The sequence below is a fragment of the Rhinatrema bivittatum genome, chromosome 3 (assembly GCF_901001135.1).
Source record: "Rhinatrema bivittatum chromosome 3, aRhiBiv1.1, whole genome shotgun sequence".
NCBI lineage: Eukaryota > Metazoa > Chordata > Amphibia > Gymnophiona > Rhinatrematidae > Rhinatrema > Rhinatrema bivittatum.
In genome coordinates this window covers 231,288,578-231,302,295 of record NC_042617.1, presented here as the reverse complement: position 1 = coordinate 231,302,295, position 13,718 = coordinate 231,288,578, and the positions used below count along the sequence as shown (strand labels likewise).

The following is a 13,718-nucleotide window of genomic DNA, read 5'->3' as shown; positions in this document are numbered from 1 at the left end:
GCCAGTACCTTCTCTGCCTCCTTGTAATGTCTACTCGCTGCGGCCTGACTTCCTTTGCGGGCGATTGTGATCCGCACAATATGTAGAGTCTGTCCCCGCTATGGCTCACCGAATATGAAAGTGATTTTGGGGAAGAATTAAATTGTGGCCGGACACGGCAGAGCCTCAGGCACGAGCCGCCATCTTCGTTTGTGGCGAACAGCGCTCCTCGGATCTCGGCAATTTCTAACGTTGTACTGGCCCAAAGCACTCATTTTTACCACTAAATGTGGCGATCCGGCAGCCAAAAGCGTTTTTTATGTCCCCCTCAGCTCAAAAGAGCAAAGGTGAAAATAGATGAGGATGGTGGCCGATACCAACGGAAGAAGACTGGGCCTGACCTGCTGACGCTGCGAGGAGAATCATGCCTGTTAGTGTTGCTTTACTGGCGATTGAGGGCTCGTTCTTGCCGCAAATCCCTGCAAAATAATAGCCCCAGAAATCCTTTTCACTCTCCCGGCAAACAAAAAGAGGGGTCATGAATTTTTAAAGTGTGGACGTTGGCTGGTGGGGGAGAAGGGGTCTGGAGGAGATGCAGCGGCCAGAATTGTACACAGTATTCAAGGTGCGGTTTCACCATGGAGCGATACAGAGGCATTATGACATTTTCCGTTATATTCAGCATTCCCTTTCTAATAATTCCCAACATTCTGTTTGCTTTTTTGACTGCCGCAGCACACTGAACCGACTATTTCAATGTGTTTTCCACTATGACGCCTAGATTTCTTTCTTGGGTAGTAGCACCTAATATGGAACCTAACATTGTGTAACTATAGCATGGGTTATTTTTCCCTATATGCATCACTGCACATAGGGAAAAATAACCCATGCTATAGTTACACAATGTTAGGTTCCATATTAGGTGCTTCTACCCAAGAAAGAGATCTAGGCATCATAGTGGAAAACACATTGAAATCGTCGGTTCAGTGTGCTGCGGCAGTCAAAAAAGCAAACAGAATGTTGGGAATTATTAGAAAGGGAATGCTGAATAAAACGGAAAATGTCATAATGCCTCTGTATCGCTCCATGGTGAAACCGCACCTTGAATACCTCATCTGCCATTTTGATGCCCAATTTTCCATCCTCACAAGATCTTCCTGCAATTTATCACAATCTGCTTATGATTTAACTACTCTGAACAATTTTGTATCATCTGCAAATTTGATTACCTCACTTGTCGTATTTCTTTCCAGATCATTTATAAATATATTGAAAAGTAAGGGTCCCAATATAGATCCCTGAGGCACTCCACTGCCCACACCCTTCCACTGAGAAAATTGTCCATTTAATCCGGAGCTTTCTCTCTAAGCTCGAAGTGCGCATGATCACGGCTTCCCGTGCTCCTTGAGCCTGCCTCAGTTTTTGTTTTCCGCGCACTGCACGGACGTGTGGAGTCTATCTCTCTCTCTCATCTCCTCACGGGACAAAAACTTCACTTCACCGAACTCATTGGAAACAATGCCAAAGAGTCCAGGATTCAAATACTGACCAATGGGCATAATTACTGCTATTTATGCCTTGGTCCCGACCATGATCAGTCTGCATGCAGGGACTGTGGAAGAATGTCCCCGCAAGCAAGGAGACAAAGGGCAGAAAAAATGGAGAGGCTGAGGCACTTATATGCCCCCTCTCTGGTGGATGGAAGATCAACCAAGTTCTCCCTGGGTAAGAAAAAACCTTGGTCCGAGACTCCTCGACGCATGCATTCGGCCTCGGAAGGTCGTGCATCGCAGCCTGCGTCGTCTACCACGCAAATTGCGTCGAGCGCCATTTTGGCCACGACGCATGCATTGTAATATGTGTCGAATCGACTTACTTAGACGCATGTGTCGACTCCACTGAAAACGTCGAAGGTTTCGACATCTCGACGCAACTAAAGATCTAGCGACGCATCTCGACGCAACTAACAAAGATACGACACATTAGACAAGACTATGACGCATTCCATTCACAAGTGTCAAAAAACTACCCATACTTCTGCAAAACCAAAGGACTCAGTTCCTCAATGACCTGAAATACCAAAAAAATCAGTGTCAAAGACAAAGCATATTACACCTCACTCTGGAGCATTGTCTTCCTCAAAATCTACTAGACAAGACTCCACATCCCGACATGGAGATCACAATTCTCCATCTTCGGTATTATCTGATATAGTCATTGATGACCCAGTAGGAGATTGGGAGACCTCACCGGATATACTCCCTCGACCTCCACATTCAAAAAAGACAGACATCTCCATTGGCTAAAACACCTGTCTAGTGTCTCAAAAAAGCCACAAGACCGCTTGATCCTCCTTGCGCTACTGCTGGAGACGATGTTGCAAATCATTTCTTTATTACACAGTTTTTTCCAAGATTTACCTCCAGATCCAAATATTCTTCCACAGGATCCTCAAGATCCTACGTTGCCACATATTTCTCCTTATTTACCTCCAAATTTGCCGTCTCCAACACATTCAACCGCACGAATCCTCACTGGTCACAAAAGAACAGACCACATCTCTCCTGTTCTAAAAGATCTATACTGGCTCCCCGTTGAGAAAAGAATAGAGTACAAAACTCTATCAATCATCCACAACTCCATTCACCACAATGAACACGACTGCCTCAGCACCCTCATCCAAATTCACCACACTCAATGCAACACCAGATCAACTAACAAAACACGTCTAGAGATCCCTTCAGTCAATACAGCCAAACTTACCACAACCAGAAAAAGAGCTTTCTCAATTGCTAGACCTCACCTCTGGAATACACTACCAGTCACTCTACTTCTTCAAAGTGACACCAAAATTTTCAAAAAACTACTCAAAACATGGCTTTTCAAACAAGCATACAAAGAGGGGATAGCATAACCGACCAAAGGCCAACACCCACCAGCCCAACGCCACCCTTCTCCTCCCCGCTCCCAGCACCCTAGCCCTCCCTCCTCCCTCCCCATCCCTTCCACCTCTCCATTGTCTAACCCTATACCTTCTCTCACCCAGCCATTCAATAACCTCAGTTTATCCTCATCCAATGCTTTTATCTAACCACTTCCAATGTCACTCTTTATTAACCAATTTTCCCACTGTTACCATGAAATTACAATGTTAATCTGTTATTGTTCCTCTGATTTAACTGTAGATAATTGCTGCAAAAGTTATCTTGAAGTTACCATTGCTATCCATTGTTGTTGTTGTTCATCTGATTCAAATGTAGTACGTTGTTGTAAATGTAAACCAGAGTGAAGGCCAACACCAATACTTCGGTATATAAAAAACTTAAAATAATTCTACCCACACAGTTTCTCCGGGTTTCTCTCCGCCGTCATCTCCAGGGAGTTCAACTGGTATTCCTTCAGACCCTCCACAAGAATTACCTCAACCAACATCACCTCCGGAAGACCTAACTTATGCTAAATTCCTGGAGAAGCTAGGTTTAGCTCTTAACATAAGAGTCCCGCAAACTCCCAGACCCAGGATCAGAGGTTATGGGAATCTTGCAGATTCTGGATGTTCCGTCTGAACCCACTGCTCTACCTCCACATCAGATTTTGGAGGGCCTGATGGATAAATTTATTTATTTAACATTTTTATATACCGCAATTCATGTAGCAAAGTTACATATCATTTCGGTTTACATTATAACAATAACAAGCATGTAAGAATGCAATTAAATTAAAACAGGGCCACTCATTCTCATCCCAGTTTCCAAGAAACTGGATTTAAAATACAGAATGCAAAAGACGACCTACTACTCAAATGTTCAACTCTCTCATAATTCAATAGTCGTAGAGTCTGTGCTGAAAAAAGCCAAAAAGAACAGGCTTTTCTCTAATGCTCCCCCAGGGAAAGATAATAAGTTACTGGATGACTTTGCAAAAAAGATCTACCAAAATTCAATGCTAAACTCTTGCATTAATCTTCATCAGTTTTATATTATCCAAGATCTTTTCAATTGTACGCAGAAACTACAACCTTTGCTGCATACCTCACAGGGAGACTCTTCCTTGCCTCAGCCATTCCTGGATTTACAAGAAAGTCTACGGCATTTGTTCCGAACCTCATATGAAGCTTTTGACACTTCAACGCATGAGTCAGCAACCTCAATCTCGGCTAGATGCCTGGCATGGCTTCGAGCAAGCAGTATATGTGACTATGTTCATGATTGTTTGGCCATGTAGGCCAGCCAACTTATTTGGAGAAAAACTTCAGGAGACTGTATCTTTAATTAAAGATCAGAATATTGCTGTTCAATCTTTAACGGCTCCTACAGACACGCTGTCTACATCCAGATGTTACTTTCCCCAGTATAAAAGAGGTTACTACTACCACAGACCATACCGGTACTATCAGCCCTATCAATAGACCACAACCTTTCCAGCAACAGAGATCTCAATCTCAGTCAGGGACAAAGACCGCGTCAGAGATCCCAGAGGCCACAGAAACTTCAGGCTACTCAGCAACCAACCAATCTTTTTAAGTTCGAATGCCACAACAGCATATGTGGGAGGAAGACTATCTTTGTTCCATTCCCAGTGGACCCATATCACTACAGACCAATGGTTCTTGAGCATTATACAACAGTGAATACTGTCTGCGTTTCAACTCCATACCACAGTTACCTCATCTTATTCACCCCAACACTCCATTGATTCAAATTCCATCACTCGTGAAGGAAATTTCACTCCTCCTTCAAGAGAAGGCTATCTGGCTGGTGCCTTCCAATCAAATGGAGAAAGATTTTTATTCCCAATACTTCCTAATTCCCAAAAAATCAGGAGGCCTTCGCCCAATTTTGGATCTTCGAGCACTCAGATATTTGCAGACAGAGAAATTCAAAATGACCTCTCTCACTACAGTCCTGCCCTTTCTCCAAAAGAACGACTGGATGTGCTCACTCGATCTAAAGGATGTTTACACTCACATCCCGATCCACAGTCATTGTTGGCAATACCTCTGTTCAGGTAGCAAATCAACACTACCAGTACAAAGTGCTTCCCTTTGGTCTTTCCTCAGCTCCAAGAGTCTTCACAAAATGTCTTGCTGTTGTTGTGGCACACTTGCGCAAACAGGGCATAAACATATTTCCTTATGTAGCCGATTGGTTGATCGTATCTCATGATGCCCACTTGCTACGATCTCACATAGAAAACACACTCCTCTGCCTGCAAGAACTAGGCTGGATAATAAACTACGAAAAATCTCAACTCCAGCCAACCCAGAACATTCAATTTATAGGAGCCATACTCCGGACTCCACTTTCCAGAGCTTATTTTCCTCCAGAAAGAATTCAGACATGATCCCTAGCTCAGACTCTCTTCCATCGGGAAAAAATGCCAGCTCAACAAGTTATGGTCCTCTTAGGTCACATGGCTGCAGCAATACATGTAGTTAAGAATACTTGACTTCACATCAGATGCCTACAATGGGACTAAAATCCCAATGGAACCAACTTAAACGATGTCACACAAGGTTCAAGTTACGAATTCCATGAAAAAAGATATGGTGGCTCCAACCATCTATCTTGGAAGAAGGGAGCCCATTCCGACAGCTCCCTCATCAATTGATTCTCATGATGGATGCTTCAACAACGGGGTAGGGAGCACATCTCCTCCATCTAGAGACTCAGGGACATTGGTCTGCAGCAGAACAAGCCCTTCAGATAAATTTGTTAGAACTCAGAGCAATAAAGAATTCCCTTCTGGCATTCCGAACATGGATAAAAAGGAAATCTCTGATGATCCATACTGACAATCAGATAGCAATGTTTTATATAAACAAACAAGGCGGATCCAGTTCCTTGATTCTTTGCAAGGAAGCAGTTCAGATTTGGGAATGGGCAGAAGACATCTTCCTTCAAGCATCCTACCTACCGGGACTAGCAAATACCAGAGCAGACAGACTCAGTAGAATTTTCCACCCACACGAGTGGTCGCTGCATCAGAAAGAAGCAAACAAAATCTTTGTGACATGGGGGACTCCAGACATAGACCTGTTTGCATCGGAAGAGAACCAGAAAGTGAAAAACTTTTGCTCTCTCCGTCCCAGCAGATACAGAATGTCGCAAGATGCATTCCTGATTTCGTGGGACAAGGGTCTACTATACGCTTTTCCTCCAATTCCGCTAATCTCACGCACAATCCAAAAATGTATAACAGACTCAGCAGACTTAATCCTCATAGCACCTGCGTGGCCGAAACAGCCATGGTATGCCTATCTTCTTCGTCTGTCTCTGAATCCCGCAATACCACTACCAAAGGACCCACTCCTCCTTTCACAAGGCGGAGGAACCTTAATATATCCGATGCAAGTCTTCCTGCATTTGACGGCATGGAGATTGAACCGCAAATACTGAATTCACCTGGATCTCTCGTCAGGAATCAGACATTCTCGATGCGGCAAGAAAACAGTCTACCAGATGATACTCTGCATGGTGCACCCTTCAAAAGTTCGATCCTTTTTTTGTATACCAGCGTCATTGCTGGCTTATTTACATACGTTATCCCTCTCAGGACTAGCAGTTACATCCATTAGAGTTCACCTCAGTGCTATTGCAGCTTATCATTTGGGAAAACATGGTTCCATATCCTCTCATCCCTTGATATCCTGGTTTATGAAAGGTTTATTGCATCTTCACCCGCCAATTAAAAAAACAATAGTGCCTTGGGTGGTTTTGGCTTTTTACTTGAATGAGATAATCTCTTTACCAGTTTTTTGCCCGAAACCACATTCTAACGATCGACAAAAACTACTTCATACCCTCGATTGTAAGAGAGCGTTAGCTTATTACAAGCATACTACTGAAGCAATCAGACATTCATCGCAATTGTTTATTTCCTTCAACCCAAACAATCCAGGCCAACCTGTTTAAAAAACAAACTCTTTCTAACTGGCTAACAGCTTGTATCCAGTACTGTTATTCTACAAAAGCGACACCTCTTGCAGGCCCAGTTAAGGCCCATCAAATCAGAGCAACTGCGGCTTCTGTTGCGCATATCCAAGGGGTGGCAATTCAAGACATCTGCAAAGCAGCGACCTGGTCTTCCATACATACATTTACTTCCCACTATTGTTTAGATCAGCAGTCGGCAGCAGATTCCTCATTGGGTTCTGCAGTTTTACAGACTATTTCCAAATCATAATGGCTGTCCACTGTCTTTAGGTTGCAAAAAAAAAAAAAAAAAAGATGTAGTTAATAAACAGTGTGTTTTATCTTACCCATTACTACATGTCTGTTTTTTCATATCTGCAACCTATAAGCTTGGGACTCCCACAATGCATGGCTAAATGCCCTGCTTATCGATGGAAAAAGCAAGTTTGCTTACCGTAAACTGTGTTTTCCGTAGATAGCAGGGAGTTTAGCCATGCATTCCCTCCCACCTCCCTGGACAGCCGTTACTTCTTATGACACCTACACCAGTATTAGCTTGGAAAACAAGCTGAGGCAGGCTCGAGGAGCGCAGGAAGTCGTGATCATGCGCACTTCAAAGCTCTTCCAGCTTAGAGAGAAAGCTCCGCCTTCGTGACGTCATGTACGCCACCACCCACAATGCATGGCTAAATTTCCTGCTATCTACGGAAAACACCGTTTACGGTAAGCAAGCTTGCTTTTATATATATGAATATATATATATATGTGTGTATGTGAGTGTGTGTGTGTGTGTATGTATGTGAATGTATACGTATGTATGTGAATATATCCAGAGAGAACTATTTTGCTATATCTGTTATGCTCTGTAATATTAAAATTAATGAAGTCTATATTATACATCTTGTAAATCAAAAACTGTTTGGAAGCTGAGTTCATTTTATGCTGTTTTTACCTGGAAACACTGGACAAACAATATGAAACAATTTTTAGCTCATTGTACATTTCATTAAATATTTAAATAAAAAAAGCTTGCTGTTGAATTTTTTATTTGTGACACTACATTATAGAATTGGTTTTCTGAAATTGTTTACTTTTTAAGTGTAAAGTCCATTGTTGCCAGTTTTTATTTTGTAATGTTAAAATACAGCTGTCCTTTTATAGTTGGCTCCTAGCAATAATAATTTCTTTCAAAGCTTGCATGTTAGTATCTACTTAGAATGGGCATTTGAATTTGAATTTGAATTTGAATTTGAGTTTGAATTTTTAAAATTACTTGCTTGGTAGTAATCCTATACAATTAGTGAAATCTATGTGATGAATTTGAACGCACATCATCTTTTGCTGCTGCTTTTGATTGATTAGGTTCTGTACAGTGTTTAACTGCAGAAGATTTTTTAGTTGGTAGTTTTATTTGGCCTGGAAGTTTCCTCTTGCTCTTTTTGTCTCCTAGCAAAATCTGAACTGACTTCTAATGGGTTACCACACAGTGTCATTCATTTACAACTACTTGTGTTTTCTCCCATTTTATAACTATTTCTTGTGTAGTGGTGGGGCTCTCCTCTTCTTCAGGGTCTCTTGAGAGCACTGCCTGCTTTGCTAGCATGCCAACCCTCTAAATACAGAACTGCCATAAATTGATAGTGATGTGCTGTACTTGCAAAATATAAAAATACTTATAAAAATATATCAACTTTAATACTTCAGTTTGCACATGGTTTGGCACAGATTAAAATATAATTACCCTGTAGTATGCCTCATAGATTCTGCAAATAGTGTATGCTATATGGCATGATAATTTGAGCTATTTAATTTACTTTTGCTCTCTTGTTTTTAGTGAAATTGTGAATGCCTTATCTTTGAGAAGTTTCCAACATTTTTTTTTTTGCTTTGAACATTTTCAGAGTTCAGGAAACAACATTTGATCTGGAGGGAGATGTTCACAGTGGGACGTCATTAACAACAGGCAAGGTATCCTAAGTGCTTCTATTGAGTCATTCATGAAAAGATGTATATATGTATTGTCTTACAAAGACCACACAGCCAGTCTACTTTTCAGAATATTTGTAATGAATATATCTCAGGTTTATTCATTCTGGATGTCCTGAAAAAACAAACTACGGTAGGTTAAGAACCATTGCTAGAATACTTGTGTGCTCTTTTTGCTTGTTGAACAATTTTCTGTAGATCTAGTCTAGAAATTATTCTATTTAAATAGAGTGGTTTCCAGTGTTTTTCTGTTTGCTTTCTTGTGTTTAATGCTGAATCTTTTGCAGATTGTATTTTTTTGATGGAACAAGATATCCTGTTGAGACCATATAGGTCCCACATTCTTTCATGTGGGATTTGTGAGGACTTGAAAGCTTAGCATGGCCCCATATTCCAGGGCTCCTTCAAAAACCCTACAGTCATGGGCCCTAACACCAGCCACTAGATATACCATTGCACAATGACTGACTCCGTCCCTCCTTCCTCTCCTATCCACCCTCTCTTCCAATGGGCAGTAAACCTTGGCTCCACAAAATCCTCTACTGCAGCCCATCTGGGGATTGGAAGACCTGAGTCAGACATCAGAATGAGAAATTTCTAAGGCTACAATATTCTGCTGCTTATCCTGTTGAAATGGGAAACATTTTCCTTAAGTATTGTGCAGCCTGTGATGAAAGAACTCGAATACATTGCTCAAAGAAAGCCTTTTATTTTTTTATACACAGTCATGAATTGCTAGAGTTGATTTAAGGGGCAGGGAATATTAAAATAATTACTTATCACTGTATAGTTCTAGCTAGAAAGCTATCAGTGCAAAAATAATTCTTGGACTTTGCATTGCTTATGTAAGGCTATATTATGCAAAACAGTTACTATGATAGCTGTGAAAAATCCCCAGGAAAAGAATTTTGGGTGGATCTGCCCAACCCGTTATGTAGCACTACTTTTAATTGTTAAATGTTTCCACTCATATTGTAAATGCATCCCATGTCAGGTACTCATCTGGTGGTGGTTAAAAGCATTTTTGCCTTGCTGATTATCTGTGTTGTGGTTTGTTCAGATATTAACTCGTGTTAATACATTAGAAAATCAAATTCTTGTTTTAATCAGCCAGATTAAATGGGCACTGACTGACAATAAAAGCCTACTGAATCTAGCAGCTGCTAGGGCGGTTTAAAAAGATTCAGAACAAATTGATTAGCTTTTGTTTTAATTGTATTTTCTAATCTGGATAGTGACCTTGATTGTGGATTTTACATATTTTCAGGTCTATCCAGTACCGAGCGGTAGGAAGAGCTGCGTTAGTGCCCACGGCACCCGCGGTTGCCGCACGCACAGTGCAGCTCACCTACCGCTCGATCCTGAACAATTTTATGCAAATGAAAACCGCGTCTAAGAAGGGTCCGTGAAGCGTTAGGGCCGCGCAACCCATTTTACTGGATAGAGCGCCTATACAATATCCTGGGTGCGCGGGCCTAACGCTTCACGCCACACTGGTATCTGTCATTTCAAATGTCATTTGAAATGACAGATACCTCTCCCCTCCTCCCGAAGCAAAAAAAAAAAAAAAAGCGAAAAAACGTAAAAACAAAAAGTAAGTCGCTTCGCCGCTTCACTGTCAGTGTTTCTTCTTCCCTCCTCCCGGAGCAAGGCTGCTTTTCGCGCCCTGCTCCGGGAGGAGGGGAGAAGAGACTGACAGCGGCGAAGCGACTTACTTTTTGCATCCCCGATCAGACCTCTCCTGCCTCCCGCTGGCGACTTACTTTTTTTGCAGCCGTCCGGCCATCTGGAAGAAGGTATCGCGGCTCCCCTGCCTCCCGGAGGCGAAGATGGATGCCAGCACGGGGGAAAGCGGCCCCTGTGCATGCAATTGGCTGCTCAAGACGTGACGTCACGACGTTTGGCGTCACGGCATGTGACGTCACGTCTTGAGCAGCCAATTGCATGCACAGGGGCCGCTTTCCCCCGTGCTGGCATCCATCTTCGCCTCCGGGAGGCAGGGGAGCCGCGATACATTTTTTGCAGCCGTCCGGCCTTCTGGAAGAAGGTAAGTCGCCAGCGGGAGGCAGGAGAGCTCCGATCGGGGATGCAAAAAGTAAGTTGCTTCGCCGCTGTCAGTCTCTTCTCCCCTCCTCCCGGAGCAGGGCGCGAAAAGCAGCCTTGCTCCGGGAGGAGGGAAGAAGAGACTGACAGTGAAGCGGTGAAGCGACTTACTTTTTGCTTTTACGTTTTTTTCGCTTTTTTTTTTTTTTTTGCTTCGGGAGGAGGGGAGAGGACTGGGGCTGCCCCGGAGAATGGGCACCCATGATCGCGGCCGGGGCAGGTGAGCGGGGGCTGGGGGAAAGCTTGCCACCTACCCTTACCCCTGCCTCTACCGCAGGGGTAAGGGTAGGCGGTAAGTTAGCAGGTTAAACGCGCGACAAAACGGCAGGGAAAGATAGCGATAGTAGGGGCGTGGGTTACGGGATGCTAGGGAATAGCTAATTCGCTCGTTTGCATGCAATATACATGCCGCGTGCGGAAGGGGTTGGCCGGGGATTTTAGGACGCGGTAGGAGTAGGTTAAAGTGGATTCGGGATCGCAGGAAGGGATAACGTGGCCGGAAAGTGAGTAGAACGCGGCTTAGGAGCAGGGTAAACGCGGCCGCACTTTACAGGATAGACCTGTTTATTAGATATACTTACCATCAGCTTGGCACATCTGTCAGCATGAATAGTTATTTGATGACCAAGTGAAATCAGTGTAGGTGCCATTATGATGTCCATATTTGACTGCTGGCAAACGGATCAATTCAGTAAAATGTGCAGGAGAGCCAGCGTTCCAAGGCGAGTGCCCACTCTCCTGACGTGAGCCCACGCCACTCTCCTGGGCATGCGATTCTCTATGCAAATGAGGGCCCGTGGTAAAAAGGAGGCACTAGGGACACTAGCGCATCCCTAGTGCCTCCTTATTGGCAGAAGCGGCGGCTGTCAGGTTTGACAGCTGACGCTTAATTTTACCGGGTGTCGGTTGTCGAAACCACTGATAGCCACAGGTTCGGAAAACAGACGCTGGCAAAATAGAGCGTCTGTTTTTTTTAAGACTATTTAATTTTTTTATTTTTGGGGCCTCCGACAATATTGCTATGATATTAAGTCAGAGGGTGTACAGAAAAGCAGTTTTTTCTGTTTTTCTGTACACTTTACCGGTACTGGCCGAAATTAACGCCTGCCTTTGGGCAGGCGTTAATTTCTGAGAGTAAAATGTGCGGCTTGGCTGCACATTTTACTTTCTGTATCGCGTGGGACTAATTAATAGGCTCATCAACATGCATTTGCATGTTGAGGGTGCTATCAGTTTCGGGGGGGGGGGGGGGGGGTTGGACACGTGTTTTCCACGTATAGCACATGTGCCCTGCTAGCAACAGAAGGGTTTTGAACGCCTTAAGCAGGCCTTATGCCAAGATCCTGTATTAAAGGTGGTCTACTTTATGTTGCCCTTTGTACTACAAACTGATGCCTCTGGGAAGGGGTTGGGGGCAGTACTCTCCCAAGTGGACCAGGGTGAGGAACATCCTATGCTATATCTCAGCCGAAGGCTGCACCCGCATGAGGAAAAATACGCCACCATCGAACAAGAATGCTTGGCGGTTAAATGGGCTATAGAGTCCTTAAGATATTATCTAGCGGGGCGCTCCTTTGTATTAGTCACTGACCATGCGCCTTTGAAATGGTTTAACGTTATGAAGGAGTCTAATGCACGTCTCAACAGGTGGTACCTCGCTCTACAGACATACTGTTTCGAGGTTCAGCATAGGGCCGGCAAGGACCATGTCAACGCTGACTTTCTTTCCCGGTTGGGGGAGGATATTGGAACAATTGGGTTGAGGAGTTCCAGGGTTTTTAAAAGGGGGGGGGGGGTGTGTGTGTGTGATGCAGTGCAGCACTGCCGGGGTCAGGAACAGCCCTGGCACCATAGGATGAGGTCAGATAATACCAGAGGCAGACAGCAGAGGGCGTTGCCAAACACACAAAAAACTACAACTCCCAGGTTCTTAGAACCACCACCTGACCCGTGGGCAGAGCAAGAGGGGAAACAGGTGTCAGAGTTAAAGGATAACGAGTCAGACACAGCTGAATCGATGAAGTTGGAGGAACTTGCTTGGTGCCCCTTTTCTTAGCATGTCATTTAGAGTGTTACGCTTGGGCTGTGTTCTGGTGTTGTGAACACCACCCAGAAGGGTGGCTCCAGGTGGAGAGAGACAGGGATGGCAGGTAGCAGTGTCTGGGTCCAGGCTGGGTCAGGGCAGGCGGCAGGTAGCAGTGTCAGAGTCCAGGCTGGGTCAGGGTACCTAGTAGACAAAGAGCCCGAAGGCCACACACATGTACGGCAGAGCAGAGAGCCCGAAGGCCACACGCACGGCAGGACAGAGGGCCCGAAGGCCACACACGGACACAGGGCAGAGAGCCCGAAGGCCTCACACACACGGCAGGGCAGAGGGCCCGTAGGCCACACAGGGCAGAGGGCCTGAAGGCCACACACGGACACACGGCAGAGCAGAGGGCCCGAAGGCCACACATGGACACAGGGCAGAGAGCCGAAGGCCTCACACACACGGCAGGGCAGAGGGCCCGTAGGCCACACAGGGCAGAGGGCCTGAAGGCCACACACGGACACACGGCAGAGCAGAGGGCCCGTAGGCCACACACTGACACAAGGCAGAGGGCCTGAAGGCAACACACGGCAGAGCAGAGGGCCCGTAGGCCACACAGGGTAGAGGGCCCGAAGGCCTCACACACACACGGCAGAGCAGAGGGCCCGAAGGACCGCACACGCAGTAAGCAAGGCAGGGCAGGGTGG

At 44.7% G+C, this 13,718-nt stretch overlaps 1 protein-coding gene across 21 annotated transcripts in view; it reads left to right on the top strand.

Annotated features, from left to right (window-relative positions):
* Positions 1 to 13,718, top strand: part of AFDN (afadin, adherens junction formation factor) — a 1,391,435-nt gene that overhangs the window by 364,466 nt on the left and 1,013,251 nt on the right. For all 21 annotated transcript variants that reach the window (XM_029594302.1, XM_029594301.1, XM_029594288.1 and 18 more), the window contains one exon: positions 8,795 to 8,861. In XM_029594302.1, the coding sequence (XP_029450162.1) occupies positions 8,795 to 8,861 (67 nt within the window). The remainder of the gene's footprint in view (positions 1 to 8,794; positions 8,862 to 13,718) is intronic.